Source organism: Centroberyx gerrardi, chromosome 6 (genome assembly GCF_048128805.1).
Source record: "Centroberyx gerrardi isolate f3 chromosome 6, fCenGer3.hap1.cur.20231027, whole genome shotgun sequence".
NCBI lineage: Eukaryota > Metazoa > Chordata > Actinopteri > Beryciformes > Berycidae > Centroberyx > Centroberyx gerrardi.
In genome coordinates this window covers 32854571-32867757 of record NC_136002.1, presented here as the reverse complement: position 1 = coordinate 32867757, position 13187 = coordinate 32854571, and the positions used below count along the sequence as shown (strand labels likewise).

General features: G+C 46.3%; 1 protein-coding gene across 1 annotated transcript; it reads left to right on the top strand.

Moving 5' to 3' along the window:
• The first annotated feature begins 9615 nt into the window (after positions 1-9615).
• LOC144539400 (WD repeat-containing protein 74-like) lies at positions 9616-12061 on the top strand. Its single transcript, XM_078284170.1, has 2 exons — positions 9616-10221; positions 10957-12061. Exons 1-2 carry the CDS (start codon positions 9616-9618, stop codon positions 11488-11490), a joined length of 1140 nt encoding a protein of 379 aa, XP_078140296.1. The 3' UTR covers positions 11491-12061.
• Positions 12062-13187: the final 1126 nt, after the last annotated feature.

Genomic DNA, 13187 nt, shown 5'->3' with positions numbered 1-13187 from the left:
TTCCTAAGTAAGTGACTACAGCCTTACCAAACTCACATTTAGCCAGATTCAAAGTCAAAGAAGCACCCTTCAAACGACTGAATACTTCTCGCAAACTGTCTACATGCTCTGCCCAGGTGGAAGAATACACCACAATGTCATCCAAGTACGCCTCACAGTTTTTGACACCAGAAAGAACTGTATTCATTAACCGTTGGAAAGTGGCAGGAGCATTTCTTAACCCAAATGGCATAACGGTATACTGTAAGAAATGGTCAGGAGTAACAAAAGCTGAGACCTCAGATGCACAAGGTGTAAGGGGCACCTGCCAGTAACCCTTCAATAGGTCTAACTTAGTGACGTACTTGGCTGACCCGACACAATCTATACAATCATCCATACGTGGCAGAGGAAATGAGTCTGGCTTAGTAACGGCATTCACTTTACGGAAGTCATTACAAAAACGAGGCGTTTGATCCGATTTCGGAACCAAAAGCGAGGGTGAGCTCCACGGGCTGGAACTTGGCACAGCAAAGCCATTTTCCAGGAGATACTCAACCTCCTTTTGCATTGCAGCCCTTTTTACCGGATTGACGCGGTATGCGTGCTGTTTAATGGGCTTATGGTCACCAACATCTACATCATGCTGCAAGACTGTAGTTTGGGTGGGCTTATCACCAAATAACGGTGCGTGACAACGAATAAGATGGCAAACATCACTTATGGCCGGCTCAGACAAATACGACAAATGTTCCTCCAGGTTTTTCAGAATTTTTGAATTCTCTAATCGCGCACATGGAACTGAAACAGGCTGCCCACGCAACCCGTCCTCCTCGGGACTGTAGGATGGCGACACAACAGTCGCCACAGGAGAGACACCTGGCACAGAGTTCACAGTTGGCACCTCGGAGGTTTCACGAACAAAATATGGCTTCAACATATTGATGTGACACACACGGGACTTTTTCCTCCTATCCGGCGTACTAACTACATAGTCTGTGTCACTCAATTTGCGCTCAACCTCGTAAGGACCACAAAACTTTGCCTGGAGGCTGGACCCAACAATAGGTAACAGAACCAAAACACGGTCACCTGACTGAAAATTGCGACTGAGTGTTTTCTTATCATACTGTTTCTTCATTTTAGACTGTGCAGCGGAAAGGGAACTGCGTGCCAGCTCACAAGCCGTGTGCAACCTCTCCCTGAATAAACTCACATAGTCCAAAATGCTGTGCGCGGGGCTGGGTTTGTCTGCAAGCCACCTCTCCCGCAGCAAACGTAGCGGGCCGCGCACAGTGTGCCTAAAAACCAACTCAGCCGGACTAAACCCAAGAGACTCCTGTATGGTTTCACGAATGGCAAACAGAAGCAGTGGCAGACCCTCATCCCACTCCCTGTTTGACCCAGCACCATACTTTCGAAGCATGGACTTCAACGTCTGATGAAATCTCTCCAGTGCGCCCTGACTCTCTGGGTGGTACGCACTGGAGATCTGATGCTTAATGGACAACTCTGTCATCACCTGTGAAAAAACCTTAGACATAAAGTTAGATCCTTGGTCTGTTTGAATGCGTTTGGGCAAACCAAAAGTGGAAAAGAACTTAACCAAGGCTTTCACCACTGCTTTAGCCCTCAACGTGCGCAACGGGACAGCCTCAGGAAAACGTGTGGCTGCGCACATGATGGTAAGCAGGTACTGGTGACCAGTCTTGGTTTTTGGCAAGGGACCGACACAGTCTATTATGACATGCTCAAAAGGTTCGCCAATTACCGGGATCGGATGTAAAGGAGCCGGAGGAATAACCTGGTTTCGTTTTCCAGTAATTTGGCAAACATGGCAAGATTGACAAAATTTGGTGACATCGGATTTTAACCCTGGCCAGAAAAAATATCGGAGCACCCGATGATATGTTTTCTTGATCCCCAAATGGCCGGACAGACTGTGATCGTGAGCTAAACTTAACACTTGGAGCCGGAACTCTTTCAGCACAACAACCTGGGAGACCACATCACATTCCATCCCAGACACAGGCGACCATTTACGCAACAACACACCTTCATCAAACAGATAAGACACTGGCTGTGAAGCATTTCTCTGTTCCTGAGCTGCAGACAAACATGCAGCCAATGTACCATCTGACTGCTGAGCCTGGATAAGCTGATCCTTATCTATTGCCAAACACAAATCCATATTATTAGGCAACACATCCACAGTAACAGGCACACTTTCAGGTTCAGAAGAGGGGCTGACCGGATCATCAGACGCGTTCAAAAAAACAATCGGAAAGGTCCACTAAATCACCAAGCTTACGAGCCTGGGCACGCGTCACGACGCACGCCGGAAAAACGGGAGGCAAATCGAGCGCAGCGGGAGCAACAACACACACATCAGCAGTGGGGGTTTCAGTGACCTCGGGAGTAGGAAACACTTTCTCACCAGCCAAATCATTCCCGAGGATGAAATCTACTCCTGCAACAGGTAGCTGATCACGCACACCAACTCGCACTGTACCAGACACAAAGGAGGAGGAGAAAATCACTGTGTGAAGCGGCACGCGTAAAACACTCAGTTTTACGCGTCTGAACCACAGTACGACTGGTCGGAAAAAGGCAGGACACCACGTCGAGCCACGGAATACTTCGCACCGGTATCTCGCAGAATAGTAACGGGAACCCTGTCCACCTCATTGTCAGTCAGAGAAACAAAACCCTGCGTAACGAAAGGCTTGAAATCATCGTCAATTTCTTTTGTTGGCAAGGTTGCTGTCAAAAGTTCAGGTTGGCTAGCGACTGGCCCACACTGAATCAGACTAACAGCAGAGGGCCCTTTACCCTTCATCTGTTCTTTTTTTTGTAACACAGGACAAACTGCAATGAGGTGGCCAGGTTCATGACAATAAAAGCACGCACGGTTTTCACCCCCGGGGGAAAAGTTGCCCCGAGAAACTCTTGGTGAACGCGTTCTTCTATTGTCACGTACCGGGGATTCGCGACGCACGAGAGATGGAAAAACACTCTTGTGAGTTAAAGCAAACTCATCTGCCAGAACAGCAGCTCCAGCGAGAGACGCAACCTTTTGTTCGTTCAAATACACGACAATGCGCTCTGGCAAACACTTTTTAAGCTCCTCCAGAAGCACAAGCTCTCGCAGCTGCGCGAAATTCTTAGCTTTACTGGCGTGACACCATTTATCAAAAAGCACTCCCTTCTCACGCGCGAACTCAACATAAGTCTGGTTGACACTCTTTTCACATTTTCTAAATTTTTGTCTATATGCTTCAGGCACCAATTCATATGCACGTAACACAGTAGCCTTAACAATCTCGTAATCCAAGCTCTGTTCAATTGTGAGGGTGGCACACACCTCCTGAGCTTTCCCTACCAATTTACACTGAAGCAATAATGACCAAACATCCTTTGGCCAATTCAAAGTGGCTGCAATGCGCTCAAATGCGTTGAAATACGAGTCCACCTCAGACTCCCTGAAAGGTGGAACCAGTGCAATGTGCCTGCTCACATCGAAGCTTCCACGGGGAGAGTACGGGGTTTGCTGCATGACAGGTGAATGGGGAGCAACACTAGGCTGGCGTTCCAGCTCTAAAGCCTTCACCCTAAGGTGCATAGCCTCCACCTCCAACTCCCGATTTCTCACCTCCATTTCTTTAATGCGGAGAGCCAGCCGGAGCTCCTCAGCCGCCATCCCCGACGTAATAGGAGGATCTGTGGGAGTAGTGGGAGTGACGGGCGGCACTAGACCTCGGAGCTCCACGTCACTTTTCCCTTCTCCCTCTGGAGTGGATGAACCCTCAAGCAAACCCCCCTCCTCCAGCTTCCCAACCACGAGCTCTCTCAGCTCCTCTTTCCTCGCATTTACCGGCACTTGCACATTAAACAAATTCGCAATGAGCATCAAATCCACTTTTCTACATTTATTCACTTGCTGCAAACTAGGATTTCTTGCAAAACTGTCCAAATCGAAATCCATAGTGCCACTCAAGAAAAAAGTGTCAACCAAAATTATGAAACAAAAATAGGTCAAAATACCTACCGAACCTACCCGACGAAACATGAGAAAACAACGGACGAGCCCCCAATTTATGTTACGCCCGGCCTAGGGGAAAACCGAGCATAGCATAAAAGTGACTCCCCTCTTTCCCAGCTCCCAAAGATGACCAGTGCCACAGCAGGTGCAGTCCAAACAAAATTGATTTATTTAATCACTCTTCAATACGGTAGCAAAACGTCGGGGGGAGCACAGCCAAAATAACAAACAAAACGATCTATGAAAAAAAAAGGTAACTAACTTACCTAACTTAAGCAAACGAAAACAAAAGTACAATCAGCTTCCCTGCCTCCCTATCAGAAACAAGAGAAAAGAAAACAAAGAAAAAAGGCTTCTCACCCCTATGGCTACCGGGACTGCTCTTCCAAAAGTTATTTACATTCTTAATAACAAAGTCAATCTACACCACTAGGTCAACACAGTATTCATGTGGCACAGCACGGTCCGGTTGGGAGCCAGGAAGGAGAAGGAGTGAGCCGGCATCGGACAGACGCCCTTTTTAAAATAGGCGCCATCAGTCTCCCGTCCAATCACCAGCCGCCACCTGCAACTCAACAAACTGGAGAACATACAAACGGGGTGAACACCACCACCCTCAGGCAGGGAGGGATAAACAACAAAAACACACACTCAAATACAAATTATGACCCAGGGTCATAACACAGTTCATTTAATGTTTTAATGGTCAAATGATATCCACGTATGAATAACTTTATTAGCTTAGCCATTAATCTGGATCTAATTTGTGTGACTGGACCTTCTCAAATTTGAACTGAATCCTCTTATGAGTTAAAATGATGAATAGAGAAGGATTTTCATGTGTGCTGATGGGAAAAACCCAGAGAGGAAGTTTCTGCAACAACATTCCTGTTTATGAGGAAGTTCAGGAAGAGGGATTCTCCCCGAGCAAGGCAGGAGGAGTCAGTAGCAGTAGTCAGTAGTCAGTAGTCAGTAGCAGTAGTTGTGTCTCTCTCTCTCTCTCTCTCTCTCTCTCTCTCTCTCTCTCTCTCCAATTTTTTCCAATTCAAGGTGCTTTATTGGCATGAAATACAAAAGTACATATTTCCAAAGCGAAGACAACAAATTCAAATAACAGTAATCAAACTTACATATACAACTGACATATCAACGAATACACAGCAATTAATTAACAGTCGATCAATTTCTATAAAGATGTGACAGGGTCAGTGTGACAGGCTGACACAGACTGGGCTGCAGTAGTGCCAAACTCCTTTTTCTCTACCAGAAGGTATTGGAGTTTTTCAGTTGTTGGGAGGTTTTCAAAACATGCGCATATTGTTTTGAATTTGGGGAGGTAGAGATCTCTGATTCCTGCAGTTTGCACAGTGCAAGAGGAAGTGCAGCAGAGTGAAAAATAAATACTAATCTCTATAAAGAAATGAATAAAAACAGAAAGTACAGAGCAAAACAAACATATCAACAGTGGTGCATCACCTTGGTAGACCATATATACTGACCTCCATGTCAGTTGGTGAAGGCTTGACAACAGACAGCAGGAGTCCTGCTCTGTTTACAGCCTCCATTCATTCCTCTGGGAGGAGAGAAGCTCGTCTACAAATCTTGGTGATAAAGATCCTGAGGAAATTATTTTTGCTGCGTCTGCAAGTAACAAGTCATTTTAGCAATTTAGTCATTTCGCTTGGCTGCCAAATTGAAATATTGTTCCTATATAACATATATTGTCACTGTTGGGGAAAAACCTCCTAACTCAGTTTGGTGTATTTCCTGTTTTAATTTTAGTTGAAGTGTCACATGCTCCTCTATGGGTTGAGAAAATTCTACAACCATTGAGTTTATGAAACCTTTTCTAAACCAATTAGATAAACTCAAAACTGCATGGTGGTCAAGCTAAAAACAAAGCTGCTTTTCTTAATTCCTGAAAAGTTGATGTTTTGGAGATAAGAGGTTTCCACAGGTCAGCAGCAACATGTTGGCAGCTCATAGCTGGAGGGCTTTCCACTGGTTGGTAGAGACACTGAAAACAGAAGAAGAGGCTTTTACCTTCAGAGAAACTTTGATTTTTAGACCAGCCTGCAGATCTGAGGCTGGAAAGCTTGTTTCTCTTTTTAAATCTCTGTACAATAGATCATTATGTGCTTCAAATGTATTGATTTAGATGTGTAAGCTTAGTGTTGTGATGTTGTGTGAAGCTTCAGTCAGCAGACTTGGGAAGGAAAAGCAAACTTGTGAAAAGATTTGAAAGAGTCTATCGTTCATCTTCATGAGTGTTTGTACTGACTGGCTGTGACGGTCCGAACCTCCACCGACTTTACCACACAGGAGAGGAGAGAGGAGACGGTCTGGTGGTTTTGGTCCGACCCAGGTCTGGATAAGACTGTCAGCTAAATGCGAAACACATCTACAACACTCATTTGTGTATTGCTTTATTTTGTTATTATTCATTTTGTTACTTATCACTTCTGTCCTGTAAACACCTTGTGTAACTTCAACTTTCTCATTTTTTTAGTTGAAGATTTTTCTTGAATTAAAAGTTTGCATGGTCCGATCTTGATGAGCTCAGGGCCCAAGAAACCCATTTAAGAGCTCAGACCTAAAACTTTTCTACTTTTTCTACTAAAATTGGCTTTTTAAAGAGAACAGTGTTATACAGCTGAATTTTTATATTTTCTCTGTTTTGATTTTTGTTCTTTGTAACTCAAAAAACTGAATAAAGACAAAAAGTGGTTGAGGAAAAGGAAGTGTCCGTCCTGCTGAGTGTGTTCCAGCCTTTCTGCAGTGGAGGAAGTCAGTCTGGCGGAAGAACATAGTATTGACATAATGGGATTATGTGAAACCTGGCTAAAGCCAAATGATGTTCTTCCATTAAATGAAGCTTCCTCCTCTAATTTCACCAACTCGCATGTCGCTCGGACATCTAAGAAAGGTGGGGGCGTTGACCTAATCTTCAATTCGAGTCTGAACCTTTCACCAGATCTAAGTAATAAACTCTCATCTTGTGAGATGCTCACTATGCGCCCGTCCATTCTAATTAGCATGGGCCTTAACCACTCTGGTATCCTGCCTTTCTACCTAATCATCCTTTATTGCCTCCTGGGCCCTATTCATCTTTTTTAGAAGAATTTTCCAATTTTCTCTCTGACCTTGTAATTCGTACGGATAACATCCTAATTATCGGTGATTTCAATATTCATCTAAATTGTAAAACTAATCCACTTAGCAAAGCTTTTTCGTCCCTAATTGACACTTTGGCTTTACGCAGTTGGTTCACGAACAGACCCATTCTAACAGCAATACTCTTGATCTAGTCCTCGCTCGTGGTATTAACATTTCAGACTTAGTAGTTTTGCCGTATCCACCGGCATTATCAGATCATTATCTCATTAAATTTCAAATTGTCCTGCCTGGTCGACATTCAAATCTAGTTGATACCTACAGCATCCGCCGTATTGATACTTCCACAACTGCAAAACTCGCTGATCTCCTACCTAAAACTCTTGCCTCTCTCCCAGAACGAATCGGTTCCCTCGACGAGTTCACGGATAACTTCAACTCTATTCTAACTGACTCGCTTGACTCTGTTGCGCTCCTACTCATAAAGACCCGCCGTCTAAAGAAACCGTCGCCTTGGTTTACTGATGAAACTCGTGCATAAAAACAGGCGTGTAGAAAGCTGGAACGCAAATGGCGCTCATCCAAACTTGAGGTTTTTCGGCTAGCTTGGAGCGATAGCCGAATGATTTACAAGCGTACGCTCTCCGCTGCTAGGGCCTCCTACTACTCAGATCTTATTAACACTAATAAAGATAACCCCAAGTTTCTATTTGACACGGTAGCAAAACTTACTTGCAAACCCTCCCCTGTAGCGAGCTCTCAATTTACTGCAAATGACTTTCTTAATTTCTTCAATCACAAAATCGACTGTATTAGAGATGAGATTAGCAATTCTTTACCCACCGAAGGCGTTGATCCCTCTCCTAATCGTGCATTAGACGCATTAGAGACCACCGCCGTACTCTTGCAATTTGAGACTGTCTCCTTAGATTTCTCCCAATATTAGGCCCCTCCCTACTCAATATCATTAACACCTCTCTCTCCTCTGGCGTAACCTCGATCCTGATGTTCTTAATAACTTTAGACCAATCTCCAATCTCCCCTTCCTCTCTAAAGTCTTGGAAAGAATAATTTCTACCCAACTAACCGACTACCTCTCGTGTAATAGTCTCTTCGAACCCTTTCAATTTGGCTTTATGTCTCTCCATAGCACTGAGACTGCTCTCACAAAAGTGGTAAACGACCTACTCCTCACCTCAGATTCCGACTCTTCTTCTGTTCTTATCCTACTTGATTTGAGTGCGGCATTCGATACAGTCGATCATAATATTCTCTTAAACCGCCTAGCAAGCCACGTTGGCATCCGCGACTGCGCTTTCCTGGCTAAATTCCTACCTATCTGATAGAACGCATTGTGTCTCACATAAAAATACTATATCTGAATACTCTAAAGTTAACTTTGGCGTACCGCAGGGCTCTGTGCTGGGGCCTCTGCTTTTCTCCATTTACATGCTACCTCTTGGTGAAATTTACCGCAGCTACGGTATTAAATTTCACTGTTACGCGGACGATACTCAAATTTACATACCAATTAGACCTGACGACCGTTCACAACTTACAAACCTAGAATTATGCCTAATCGCTGTCACAAATTGGATGTCACAAAACTTCTTGCGACTAAATGCCAACAAAACGGAGATGCTAGTTGTTGGCCCAAAAACCCATCTGCCTCTTGTTGCAGAGCTTTCTCTAAACTTTGGGGATTTACCCAGAGTCCCACAGTTAAAAACCTTGGCGTTACTTTTGACTCAGCTCTCTCTTTCGATGCTCACATTAAGGAAATCACAAAGATAGCATTTTTCCACCTTTGCAATATCTCAAAAATTCGCTCCCTGCTAAATACGACGGATGCTGAAACTTTAATTCACGCTTTTGTTTCATCAAGACTCGATTATTGTAATGTCTTACTCTCTGGCCTACCTAACTGCAGTATTAAAAAACTACAACTCGTGCAAAATGCTGCCGCCAGAATACTAACCAGAACTAGAAAATTTGACCACATTACTCCAATCCTAACCTCCCTTCACTGGCTCCCAATTCAAGCCAGATCTGACTTTAAGGTGCTTCTGTTAGCTTATAAATCGTTACATGGGCTTGCACCATCATATCTATGCGACCTCATCATCCCTTATATTCCCCCTCGTGCCCTCCGATCGCAGGACGCTGGCTACCTTACTGTCCCTAGAATCAAGAAAAAATCAGCAGGCAGTAGAGCGTTCTCCTGAAGTTTATTTTTCATGTATTCTTTGCCTTAACACAGCGTTTCTTTAACTGTAGCAGGTTTTCCACAGGCCTGAAAATCCTTGTCAGTTTTGAAAAGCAAATGGGTTGCCTTGAAAGTGCTTTAAAAGAGACAAGGATGTGATGTTTAATTCTGACCAATGTGATGATGTCTCACCCCAAACCTGCCTGGAATCTCCCCAAAGAAGTCCTTGAATTTGATGTCAGGTGGGTCGACTGCCTGCCATCTGCCGTCTGACATGGCCGATAAGAGCCGGATCTGCTCGGTGTGGCTCGGCTCGGAGACCGGCATCCTGAAGGGCGTCAGCCTGGCCCGAAAACAGGCCTTCAACTTCTGCCACATGAGCAGCCTGAGCCGCGACCAGGAGGTCCGCACGCTGTGCTGGGCGGACCCGGCGGAGAGCGAGCTGCTGCTGGGCGCCGTGGACGGCACCGTGAAGACCTTCAGCACCGAGAAGGGCGTCTTCACCGAGACCCGGCGCTGCGGAGACCCGGCCGAGGGCGGCTTCACCGGGCTGGCCGTCACCGAGTCCGCCCTGGTGACGTGCGTGGAGTCCGGGAAGCTGCGCGTGTGGAAGGAGGAGAGCAGCTCGCACGTGGCGGAGGTGGACGCCGGGAAGAGCGTGTGCAGGATGACGCAGAATCCCGCTTACCGGCAGAAAGTAGCGACCGGCGGCAAGGAGAACGGGCTGAAGATCTGGAACCTGGAGCGGCCGGAGCAGCCGGTGTTCGCGGCGAAGAATCTGCGGAACGACTGGCTGGATCTACGGCAGCCGGAGTGGGTCAGAGACATGGCCTTCATCCCCGGGTCCGACAAGGTGGTCACCTGCACGAGCCACCACCAGGTCTGTCTGCACTCACTGAAATCCACTTTAAATCAAAGTTCCTCTGGTTTTCTACACTCAAGCCCAGCCCGTAGGGAGAGAACCTGACGCCAGACTCCATTCAAATATCCAGCAGTTTAAAGTTTCCTTCCTTATCGGCGAATGTAAACACTTGGTAGAAAGGAACTTAAGGCCTTTTTGGAGTCTTTAGGTTCTACTCTTCCATTCGGCATACATCTTATACATTAATATTGGAGATGTAATGACGTTGCACTGCATGTCCACTCTTCTGCTTTACTAAACACAGTTGGACTTCATGTCCCTTTTTACTTTAAAGTTCCTGCTCTCCTTTTTGTTGTTCTGCCCATTTCTAGTTTCAGATCTTTCATCAGCTGTTCAGTCAGAAACAGGCTGCTTTTACAGCTTGGTTTCTTCATTTTGTTTTGTAATCAAAATAAAGTCAAATTCAGTTGAAGACGGCATTAAAAAGCTCTTCAAAAGTCTTAAATGTTGCTTTTGATGAAATAATTGGCTGATCTTTGGTGCCAGGTGATGTCGCCCTCTATAGAGTACAACAGGTGGCGACATCATCACCTGGCACCAAAGATCAGCCAATAGCAGATGGCATTTCAGCAGCATGTTTTTCACCTTTAGATGTCAGGCGTTACACAGATTTGGGTTTGGGGTTTAGCTCCTCTTTAACATCCTTCATCATACACCTGTATAATATTTGTTTTTCTGTCTGTCCTCTGTCAGGTGCGTGTGTACGACCCGTCATCTCCTCAGCGCCGGCCGGTCCTTGAGGTCCAGTACGAGGAATACCCGCTGACGGCGCTGTCGCTGCCCGCCGCCGGCCACAGCGTGGTGGTGGGAAACACGCGGGGCCAGATCGCCATGCTGGACCTGCGGCGGGGCGCGGTGTGCGGCTGCCTGAAGGGCCTGGCGGGCGGCGTGCGGGCGCTGCAGTGCCACCCCGCCCGCCCCCTGGTGGCCTCCTGCGGCCTGGACCGCTTCCTCAGGATCCACAGCCTGGACGACCGCACGCTGCTGCACAAAGTCTACCTGAAGTCCAGACTCAACTGCCTGCTGCTGTCCAGCCGCCTGGACCAGGAGGAGGAGGGGGGGGCGGGACAGGAGGGGGAGGTGCAGGAGGTGAAGGAGGAGGAGGACGAGGTGTGGGACGCCATGGAGCGGGTGGAGGAGGGGAAGCCAAAGAGAAAAACCACAGAGGAAGAGGAGGAAGGTGTGCAGAAGAAGAGCAAGAAGAAAAGGAAAAAGGGACAAGAATGAGGAGTGAGGGTGTCTGTTGTGTCTGAGCAGACTCTTCTTCTGTGGTCGTTGGACAGAAATGTAACAGAACTGAACTGAAAGGTGAGACTCATCTCTCCAGCGATACCCAGTTCATACAGCTGCTTCAGAAAGGTCCTGAAACTGGATCTGGACCGGACTCTCTCGGTCATCGACTGTTTGCTGATCTGAGACTCAAACTGACTGAACTCAATTCTGTCTCTAAAAATTTGTTTGTACAGATTTGTATTATTTTTCCAACAGTCCAAGAGGTTTATTCAGATGAAAGGTATCATTTGAAAACTGCTAACAGTTGTTTCATGATTAATATGCATGTTTTTTTTGTAGCTGATTCTATCTGGATCCAGAACCAGTTTCTGGATCTGCTGTTGTTGTTTAGTTGTAACGGAGGGAAAAAATGACAAAATAATGACTTTGAATTAATAGGCAAACAAATAAAATCCTGTTCTCCTGTCCTTTTTATCTTTATGTTTTAAATCAATCAGACCAGCAGTCATTAAAATATCAAGCCCTTCTCTGAAACCAGCATTCCCTACAATGTGGTTCTGAACCAGCTGGTATCAGACCTCCGCAGCATGTCAACACCAAGACACACACCAACACACACCAACACACACACCAACACACCTAGAGACCAACACACACCAACACACCTAGAGACCAACACACTCCAACACACACCTAGAGACCAACACACTCCAACACACACCTAGAGACCAACACACACCTAGAGACCAACACACTCCAACACACACCTAGAGACCAACACACTCCAACACACACCTAGAGACCAACACACACCTAGAGACCAACACACTCCAACACACACCAAGAGACCAACACACACCAACACACACCTAGAGACCAACACACTCCAACACACATCAAGAGACCAACACACACCAAGAGACCAACACACACCAAGAGACCAACACACACCTAGAGACCAACACACTCCAACACACACCTAGAGACCAACACACACCAACACACACCTAGAGACCAACACACTCCAACACACACCAAGAGACCAACACACACCAACACACACCTAGAGACCAACACACACCAACACACACCTAGAGACCAACACACTCCAACACACACCAAGAGACCAACACACACCTAGAGACCAACACACACCAACAGACACCTAGAGACCAACACACACCAACACACACCAAGAGACCAACACACACCAACACACACCAAGAGACCAACACACTCCAACACACACCTAGAGACCAACACACACCAACACACACCAAGAGACCAACACACACCAACAGACACCTAGAGACCAACACACACCAACAGACACCTAGAGACCAACACACACCAACACACACCAAGAGACCAACACACACCAACAGACACCTAGAGACCAACACACTCCAACACACACCTAGAGACCAACACACTCCAACACACACCTAGAGACCAACACACACCAACACACACCTAGAGATCAACACACTCCAACACACACCTAGAGACCAACACACTCCAACACACACCTAGAGACCAACACACACCAACAGACACCAAGAGACCAACACACACCAAGAGACCAACACACACCAACAGACACCTAGAGACCAACACACACCAAAACACCAACACACACCAACAGACACCTAGAGACCAACACACACTAAGAGACCAACACACACCAACAG

Excerpts from the sequence above, each read along its gene's own strand:
- LOC144539400 (XM_078284170.1), top strand. The coding sequence starts at position 9,616 with ATGGCCGATAAGAGCCGGATCTGCTCGGTGTGGCTCGGCTCGGAGACC. Across the intron at positions 10,222-10,956 it reads CCTGCACGAGCCACCACCAG|GTGCGTGTGTACGACCCGTC; the intron begins GTCTGTCTGCAC and ends GTCCTCTGTCAG.